The sequence below is a fragment of the Carassius gibelio genome, chromosome B23 (assembly GCF_023724105.1).
Source record: "Carassius gibelio isolate Cgi1373 ecotype wild population from Czech Republic chromosome B23, carGib1.2-hapl.c, whole genome shotgun sequence".
Taxonomy (NCBI): domain Eukaryota; kingdom Metazoa; phylum Chordata; class Actinopteri; order Cypriniformes; family Cyprinidae; genus Carassius; species Carassius gibelio.
This window is the reverse complement of record NC_068418.1, coordinates 6,639,558-6,649,474: the sequence shown is the minus strand read 5'-3', so window position 1 is coordinate 6,649,474 and position 9,917 is coordinate 6,639,558. Positions and strand designations below refer to the sequence as shown.

The 9,917-nt window shown below is 38.9% G+C and overlaps 1 protein-coding gene across 1 annotated transcript; it reads left to right on the top strand.

Annotated features, from left to right (window-relative positions):
- Nucleotides 1–3,854: 3,854 nt before the first annotated feature.
- Nucleotides 3,855–9,917, top strand: LOC128011165 (complement C1q tumor necrosis factor-related protein 7). The gene is made up of 2 exons (XM_052593306.1): nucleotides 3,855–6,375; nucleotides 8,854–9,917. Exons 1-2 carry the CDS (start codon nucleotides 6,144–6,146, stop codon nucleotides 9,480–9,482), a joined length of 861 nt encoding a protein of 286 aa, XP_052449266.1. The 5' UTR covers nucleotides 3,855–6,143; the 3' UTR covers nucleotides 9,483–9,917.

The following is a 9,917-nucleotide window of genomic DNA, read 5'->3' as shown; positions in this document are numbered from 1 at the left end:
GAAACTATCTCTAAATCCAGCGCTTCTTGAAAACTACAGACCGGTATCCCTTCTTCGATTCATTGCAAAGACACTTGAGCGAGCTGTGTTCAACCAGCTCTCTATGTTCCATGTACAGAGCAACTTCCCGGACAGCAACCAATCTGGCTTCAAAAGTGGCCACTCAACTGAGACTACCCTGCTCTCAGTTACTGATGCCCTGCACATGGCAAGAGCAGCTTCAAAATCCTCAGTACTCATCTTACTGGACCTGTCTGCTGCTTTTGACACTGTTAATTCACAAGATTATCCTGTCCACCCTCAGAAAGATGGACATCTCTGGAACCACACTCCTGTGGTTTAAGTCCTACCTCTCCGATAGATCCTTCAGCGTGTCTTGGAGGGGGGATGAATTTAAGTCACAATAACTTGCTACTGGGGTTCATCAAGGCTCAGTACTTGGACCACTTCTCTTCTCCATCTACATGACGTCATTGGGATCTGTCATTCAGAAGCATGGCTTTTCTTATCACTGCTACGCTGATGACATCCAACTTTACTTCTCATTCCAACCAGATGACCCGATGGTAGCTGCTTGCATTTCAGCCTGTCTGAGTGACATTTCTGGCTGGATGAAAGGCCATCACCTTCTGCTCAACCTTACTAAGACAGAACTCCTGGTGGTTCCAGCTAACCCATCGTTTCATCACAACTTCTCTATACAGCTTGGTTCGGCAACCATAACTCCTTCCAGGACAGCCAGAAACCTAGGAGTTGTGATTGATCATCAGTTAAGCTTCACAGAGCATATTGCTACAACGACCCGGTCCTGCAGGTTTGCCTTATACAACATTAGGAAGATTAGACCCTTCCTGTCAGAGCAAGCCACCCAACTTCTTGTCCAAGCTGTTGTTCTCTCCAGACTGGACTATTGTAATGCTCTCCTGGCGGGCCTTCCTGCATGTACTGTCAAGCCTCTGCAATTGATCCAGAATGCAGCAGCGAGGGTTGCCTTCAATGAGCCAAAAAAAGCTCATGTTACTCCTCTCCTCATCAGGTTACACTGGCTACCAGTAGCCTCTCGCATCAAATTCAAGGTACTGATGCTTGCCTACAAGATGACTACTGGCACGGCACCAACATACCTAAACTCACTGGTTAAATCTTATGTGCCCTCCTGAAGTTTGTGCTCTGCGAGTGAACAACGCCAGATATGTGAGATTTAGCAGCTACAGGTCTAAGCTTAAACTTAAACCTGAAGGATCTGAACAATTTGTGCAGACTGTGGATATTAATGTGTGGTTCGTTGGGGAAAACTGTGTTCATGAAATGGAATGGAATGTAAAAGAATGGAATTAGTTCCATCCATTAGAAAACAAAACAAAATATGAAAACTGCAGTTTGTGCAGCAGTTTCATTTGATAAATTCTTCACTGCTTGAGTATGTAGTGTATGATTACTGTAGCTAATGTGTGACCTCACTGAGAAACGCTGGAGGTGTGTCTTTCAAGTGGGTGGTTCAAATCTCTCTCTACAAGTAAATCAGTAATGCTGAAAGATCACTGCACACATCTTGCAGAAATGCACTCATTTAGAGAGATTGATGAACAGAGAGGGACAGAGACAGACAGAAGCATGAGGACAGATAGAGTGAAGTCAGAGAGAGTCACAGCAGTATAGAGGGAAAGATGAGTAAGCCATATATGTATCTGCTCCAAATGTTTGGCTTATTCATGGATGCACAGAAAGGAAAAAAGAAGAGCAGAAATTCTGAAGCAGAGAAAAGACGACACAGCCCAAACTGAGGATTTCAAACAAGTAAAGGACATCACTGAAATCATAAATCAGGACAACGAAAACAGTCCTGCAACAGAAACTGGCAAGTCACTATTTTTTTGTTTGGACCATGTATTAAACAGTAATTGTTTAATACTGAATTTGGTTAAATATTGTTAATATTGTATCTGGTTTTGTCATCAGTTGGAAAATGTGATTGTGAGACGTATCTTTTTAATAAAACCTGTATTTTGATTTAGAACCATTTGTTGTGCTTTTCAAAGATACCAGAGATTATTCTAACTCTTTAAAAAATAAAAAATCATTTTTTATTTGTTTGGTAAGATCAGGTTTTATGTTTTTCGTGTAAACAACCTGAAGAAACGGTTAGAAAAATTCATAATTTACTCACCCTCACGTTGTTTCAAACCCATAATAATAATAATAATAATAATAATAATAAAATGTATAGGTAAATACTCAAGATTGACTTCTGTTTCTCTCATAAAACTTTTGAAAGACTTTGAATAGTTCACAAGTCATATTGATCACTATTATGATAATTTAACTGTGTTCCACAAAAGAAATACATAAGGGTTGGAAAGAACATGAAAGTTCGTAAATGATGAGTTTTCATTTTTAGGTGACCTTTTCCAGACTACAGTTTTATGATGGAACAGGGTTGTCTTAGTAACAGTGTTTGTCTCTCAAAGGAGGATGTCTGGTAGTTTTTCACACTTCTGCTGAATGTCACAGATGTTTTATTACATTCACCATCACAACTGGATTTAAGAGCGTATAATTGTGTTACGGTCCAATCTGCTCTCACAGCTGTGCTTGGCTCATCAGACAGTACCCCAGCTAACAGAATTTTGTTACAAGAACCTTCTCCAAATATTCAGTGTTTGTTCTAGGAACATAAAAAAAAAATTCTCGACATTAGAGCAGTGGTTCTCAAACTTTTTTGGTCTTGCACCACTTTAAACCTATAAAAGAAAATCTGGCAATCCCTCCTCCCTTTCCTTTAGATATAATAATAATAATAAATATATATATATATTATAATTTATCATTATAATCAGTGACGTTGTTTACACTGGATGTGTCATGATGCGACACGGCTAAACCCCGACATTAAACTGATACCTTGTTCTATTTATGACATACTGAACCATTAAAATTACAAGTTACAATTATTTGCAACGGTTGCCTTGTCACATCTAGCGTAGAGCTGTTGCGACAAAATTCAACAACTGTAGCATCTGGTATAAACACGGTGAGTGAAACAGAGAGCAAGATTTGCCTCGTCATATTTTCTACATTTAGCTTTTGAATGACCAGCAACTGCATGGGTCTGTGCGACTTCTTCTATGGCTTTTCTCTTCCCTTTCACAAACCGAATTCACAAACTCTTTTGGCTGTCATGGATGGCCTGAGCCCCCAAGTGTAAGATTGTCCCAAAAAGTTTATTACATCACGCTTAGACATCAGCACTTATCATACAAACCACAACAATGGTGACAAAAAAAAGAAGAAAAAAACAGCAATGAATGCTGTGAGCCATGAATGTGTTTTGTATGCTGGCATGATATTACCATTGTTGTGTTTCCTTTGTCTAATGTTGATGTCTGTGAGTATAAATGACACAAAAGATGTTTTAAACAAAAAGTTAACAATGACAGTATTTATGCACTCACAGACATCAACATTCAGCATTTAAAGTGCAACAGCAGTGTTACCAGTTATTTATTTTTGTTTATTCATTCATTTTTCAAAAGCAGCAACTCAACAAAAGTCAAGGGTCAAGAGCACAACTACAGTAAACACTAATCTCCATTACGGTGACCTCAAACAAAACATTTTCCATAAGACATCAACATCTAAACCTCTGCTAAATCTCATTAAGAACTTCGGTAGATGTCTGACAGAAATAAAGTCAATTTGGTCAGAAATAATTAAAGCTGGTAATGGTGTTTGTAGAGTTCTGTTTATTTTATTATTTAAGTTTTATTTTGTCCGCCAGTTTCCCGCCTCCGTCTTCATTCTACTAACATTAAGGAAACTGGACATTTTTATGTTTTTGGAATTATACAAAACAACGTTCCTAGAATTCTGAATTTTAAATCAAAATTAAGTTTAAAAGAACGTTTGAGGAACATCATACCTTTTAAAAACATTCCTCTAACATCAAGAAAACTTGACATTATTTATGTTTGCCAAAACTAACACTGAATATTTGGAGAACATTCTTGTAACAAAATTATATTAGCTGGGACAGCTATGAAGGACAGATTTCTGAATGGCGAGAAGATTTTTGACACTTTTTGTTGATAGAGATTCACTTAAACCTGATCTCTGTATCTGAGCAGGACAGCTTACACAACCAATGAGCTACAGTTTCAGTGTTCTGTATCGTTTTATGGTTTCAGAATGCTTTATTTGGTGCTAAAAATCAGGTGGTGTCAATATTTAGACGCAAAAGAAAGCCAAAGATGAGCACACCAGCATGGATGTAGCCCAACTCTCTGTTGGCAAATCATATGACAACATGTGCTCGTTTCTTCTTCTGTGTATTTCCAGATGTCATTTGCATTTTTTTACAAACTTAAATAATGAAAGCACAATTTAATTTTTTAAAATCTGCCCAAATATTACCAAAAGCCTTACAAAATTGTATGTGTTAAGCATACACCTTTCATTTATTATGCATTATGCATAAACTTATGAATTATAAACTATGCTTACTGCATAATATATCCCAGTGGGCAAAGAAAAAAAAACGTATTGATATATTCTTTGAAAACATTTATTTATTTATTTTTTCAATTTAATTTAATGCAATACATACATTTATCCTATTTTAAGGGTGCCTATTTTACTAAAAAACAAGACAAAATGTATTTAACGCAAGAACATATGACAATAATCTGGCACTAGAATCAGTATCTTCAGAGTCTTACACTCATGTTGCTTTCTGAAGTAGTTCAGTGATGTTGTAGCTCTGGAATGAGCTGGATCAAAGCCTCAGACTCATTACCATATCATCGTTCAGAAAGGCCTATAAGATTACTTCTGCCGCATACCATGTAGCTGAGCTGATGTCAAAACTCACAAAGTCCTGCAAGAATTCATATATTTGCAGCATATTTGTGGACGTTTGAACACACACATTTTAGGTAATCGTATGCACATCTGAATTCTTAAGGACACAATATGTGATCTTTGTGGAATACTTGGCAGGGATAAACTCAGATGTGTAATCATAATAAACTGCTCATGTAGTTATTTTCCATTAGTTGAGAAGCTGTGCAGTCTTGTTTTAAGTGCTGTACAATGCATGTGTTATTTTACCACTGTTTTTATCTGTTTCAAGACTGGACAAGTTCTTCATTTTTAAGAGTCTCAGTATTGTGTTTTCATTCCTGTAAACTTGGCTCTGGTAAGTTCCCCTGTTGACCTTCAATCTTTTTTTAGTAAAGAGAAACAAATATTGTTTCAATTTTATAACATCTTTTACACGATATGATCCAATAACAAAGCAAATAATAAACACATGCACTTAATGTATATACATCTGTAAGATTTATATTGAATTAGCTTTTTTTGTGTGTAATTTAACGCGCAAATTACAAATAATATCAGTGTGTATGTGTGGTCAGCAAACAGTCTAAACAATAAAATGATCTGTTATGAAGTTCAAAGACACTTCCTCTTAATGCGAAACAGTTTTTCGTTCTGAAACAGAGACACTTCTTATTATTTGTACAAATACACTGGCATGATTGCCAGTAGTCTTGTTTAAAGCCTGTGACACACCAAAGTGACATCATAGAACAAACAGGGATGAAAGCTGAATGTCATCTAGCATCGCCTGTGTCTAGGCCAAAATTTGGGTTTGAACACATGTATGTTCTGTTCCTTCACAAGCGGAAACAGCTCTCCAAACCAGCAGGTGGCAGTCATTTGTATTTATCATTTGCCTAAGACTGTGGATATACTAACGGTAAACAAAGCAGCACTTCATTAACATTTTGAATATGAATAATATTGATCAGCTGAACTTACTTAATTCCAGATAGCCATGAAAATGTTGGTGTATTGGAATGCTCAGAAATTATGAAGATGTAAAATGACAAGAGCCTTCTGTTGTTTTCTTTCCTTTGCCACTTTGGATTTTCTTCTCATGCACTGGTTCACTAAGCTGAAGTGCCTTTCTGAGCCACTGATGGAGTCTAATTATTAGCCAATAGTGTCATGCACCACAAAAACTGGGTACTTATAGCATCCGCTTAGTGTGTCATGACCTTAAGGAATTCAGCCAAAAATTGGGTGAACAATCTGGTTTCTGTTTAATCCTTGCTCTATAATTTTTGTGCTTAGGTCTGAGGATGTGGACGATTGTGGGTGTGGTCTGTCTTTCTCAGTGTATTATTGGTCAGCTGCTGGAGGCCAGGACCAAAGGAGCCCTGCCTCAGTTTATTTGCAGCATTCCAGGTGTGCCAGGGGCCCCGGGAAAGACTGGACCCCCTGGGCCTCGTGGAGAGGATGGCCATGTCGGAATTCCAGGAAGAGATGGCAGAGATGGACGCAAGGGGGAGAAAGGAGAAAAAGGAGAACCAGGTATAGGACATTTCCTAAGCAACTGAAAGGTTTCTGAGGCAAAGCTAGTCCCTGATGATGTGAACTATCATAAAATATTTACAGCTAAAGGTAACTGAAAATGTCAAAAGGTGCTTCCCATTTCTGTGCATCCTTGGTACCTTTCCTTGCATTTTAGCTCCACCCCCCTTAAGCCCAGCATGACACACTGCATGATTTTCAGCTGTCCCAGATGAAAGATATGACATCCTGAAACAATCATGGTGATTTCTGTGATTGTGGCTCCTAATCATTGGTCCTGTGTTTTACAATAAGAGAGGTTCAAAGGTAAAATGAAAATGAAAATTATTATGACAGGTTAAGTAAAAGGAGAATTTATATGTGCATCCGGTTTTTCATTGAAAAAGACTTCTTTATCGGATACACCTGTGTATCCTGGCTCAGAGCTCATCAGGAAGCCTCCTTATACCTTGTTCTTTGCTTCTTCATGGTGTAATTAGATAACAGAGATGTACTTCAAGATGGCTGAGTTCCAGGTTCTGAGTTCCAGAACCCTTTTGAGGATGAAAAGTGTGTCACGCGGAGAGTGTGCGGACCGTCACGGAAGTATACCTTCGGCTTTACAGGGCAGTGACTTACTAGGGCCTCCCCTCCCCTGGCCTCCCCAGTTTCTCGCTAACGATCGGTAACAGTTGATAAATGTAACTTTTCCCAAAACCTGTCAGGACTCAGGAGTAGGGCCACAACTTCACCTCCATTCAAAATGTGGAACAAACACTCTTGCCGTTCGGACTTCAGTTGGCAAATGCCATGAATATTCTCCACAACAGAGTGAATAGCATCCCGTGTCTCTGTCCGTTTTTGATTTCCCTAACCTAAACTACAATCCGAAATTTGGTGCTTAGTGTCTATGTCACGGCTCTCAGCCTGCCCTCTGTTAGTTGATTGGCCAGCTGTTTTGGAGCCGGAGGAAAACTGGTAGATAGCTCACTAAATGTGATACGAACACTCTTCTTCTTCGGACTTCAGTTGGCAAATGCTGGGAATATTCTCCACAACAGAGCGAATAGCATTCAGTGTCTCTGTGTCCATTTTCGATTTCCCTAACCTAAACTACATTCCTAAATTCGGCACTTAGCGTCTATGTCACGGCTCTCAGCCTGCCCTCTGTTCGTTGACTGGCCAGCTGTTTTAGAGCCGGAGGAAAACTGGGAGATAGAACTGAAATTGACCGGAAGTACAAAGTCTGACATAGTCAGACTACTGCTTTAGATCTAACCTGCTCCAACACAACTGACTGGAAGTTTTTAGTAATTCTGATGATCTTGATTCGTTAGTTCAGGTCGGTTTAATTAGGACTGGAGCAAAACACTGTATGAAAGTAGACCTCCCGGAGCAAGACTGGACACCCCTTTTCTATGGCCCTGTCCACCCGAACACAGTTATTTTTAAAACCGCATCTTTTCCACACGGTTTGTCCATCCATCCACACAAAAATGAAGCACCAGGTCACTGAAAGCGAACACTTTTGAAAACATCTGCCAGGGTGAGGATTTTAAAAAACTCAACCTATAGTGTTGTCGTGTAGACAGCTAATCTGACGTTTTTTACTTGTGACGTCAGAGCCCAAGCTGTTATCTCCGCCTACTATAAACTTTTTCAGGCTTCTGATTGGCCAACAAGGATTTATGGTTAAGATTTTGTTGCCATTTGTTGGTTTGGCATGACCTTGACAGTACTTATTGGCTTGTGATTGCGTTTTGATGTGGATAGAGATTTTTTTTTAAATGGAAGAAGTAAAAACTTTTAAAATACCCATGTATCACCACACCACACTTGCCCGTTGGATGCCCCTGAGTTCCCAAGTGGGATGTTCAACTTCAAGCAGCGTTCTAGATGTTATTTCCAAGTATGTGGTGGGACAAATCCAAATTTTCAAGGAAAGTGGATATCGAGGGCCAGAGTTGAGATACCTTGTAGTAGAACATGGGTGTCACATTCAGTTCCAGGTGAGTTTAGCTCCTCCAATCCTAATTAAACACACCTGAAACAGATAATGAAGGTCTTTAGCATTACTAGAAACTTCCAGGCAGGTGTTATAGAGCTACACTCTGCAGGAAAGTGATTCTACAGGACCAGGGTTTGACATGTGAAGTAGAATATTATTTGGAAAAAATGCTTCAGTAAATTTTTTGATTCGTGATGAAAGGTTATCAAATTGTGATAAATCACACATAGATGAACATCTTATTAAAGACGAGTATTAAGAACTGAAGGAATATTTTTATGATGTGAATGACAGATTTGTAGTCCTGGGAGAGATCTGAGTTCCAGAAAGATACTACATCATAGTATTTTAGCATTTCCAACGGCATCCTTCATTCTGAGTATGATGGTTTTTATTAATAATGGTAAATCATTTGATGTAAATCATTTCAGACTGGGCCAGTGCACTTATGATTTTGGCTTAACATAAATATCATCTTGTGTTTGTTTCAGGCCTCAGAGGTAGAGTCGGGCCGACGGGAAAGCTAGGAGAACGTGGAGAGAGAGGTTTTATTGGGAAGCGTGGACCTGAAGGTGATCCTGGAGACTTAGGGCCTCCTGGTCTTCCAGGGCATCTCGGACTTAAGGGGGTCAAGGGCCAACGAGGCCCTCCGGGTGAACCAGGCATCTGCAGATGTGGAAGTTTGGTTCCCAAATCTGCTTTTTCTGTAGGCATCACCAGTAGCTACCCCACTGAGAAAGCACCTATCAAATTCAACAAAGTCCTTTTTAATGAGGGTGGCCACTACAACCCAGAGACGGGGAAATTCATATGTGCTTACCCAGGAATATACTACTTTTCCTATGACATCACTCTGGCCAACAAGCACCTGGCTATTGGTTTGGTTCAGAACGGACAGTACCGGATAAAGACTTTTGATGCCAACACAGGGAACCATGACGTCGCATCTGGCTCAACAGTGATGTTTCTCAACCCAGAGGATGAGGTGTGGCTGGAGATCTTCTACAAGGACCAGAACGGCCTGTTTTCTGACCCCGGCTGGGCTGACAGTCTGTTCTCTGGGTTTTTGCTCTATGCAGATACAAACTATTTGGATACATTGGCAGAAGACTACAAATAGCAGTGTGGTAACATCATTTAACCTTAGATCGGGTCCTACTGATTTTCAGCATTCACGCCATGAATGTTACATTTTTAAACACTGGTTCCATTTTTAGAGGTTTTATAGTAAAAAAAAAAAAAAAAAAGTACAAAACATTATATATATTCTGCATTCAGTTTTTTTCTGATAATTTTTAATGGAAGAATGTGTCCAGTGTGAATGGCCTCTAACTTCCTGAAAGTCACCATTTATATTATTGATGAAAATACGGAAAATGAAAATGATGTTGTTACCTATCATTAAAATAAAAGTGAGATTGTTTTTGTTTTATATACATTCATCAAATCGCTATGATTGGGGTTTTATCAGTTTGAGGTTGCAAATATTCCCTTTTTCTACATTTATTTGGAAGTAACTTTTTCCACTTCCATATTTAGAAAATACCAATATATA

Excerpts from the sequence above, each read along its gene's own strand:
- LOC128011165 (XM_052593306.1), top strand. The coding sequence starts at position 6,144 with ATGTGGACGATTGTGGGTGTGGTCTGTCTTTCTCAGTGTATTATTGGT. Across the intron at positions 6,376-8,853 it reads AGGAGAAAAAGGAGAACCAG|GCCTCAGAGGTAGAGTCGGG; the intron begins GTATAGGACATT and ends TGTTTGTTTCAG.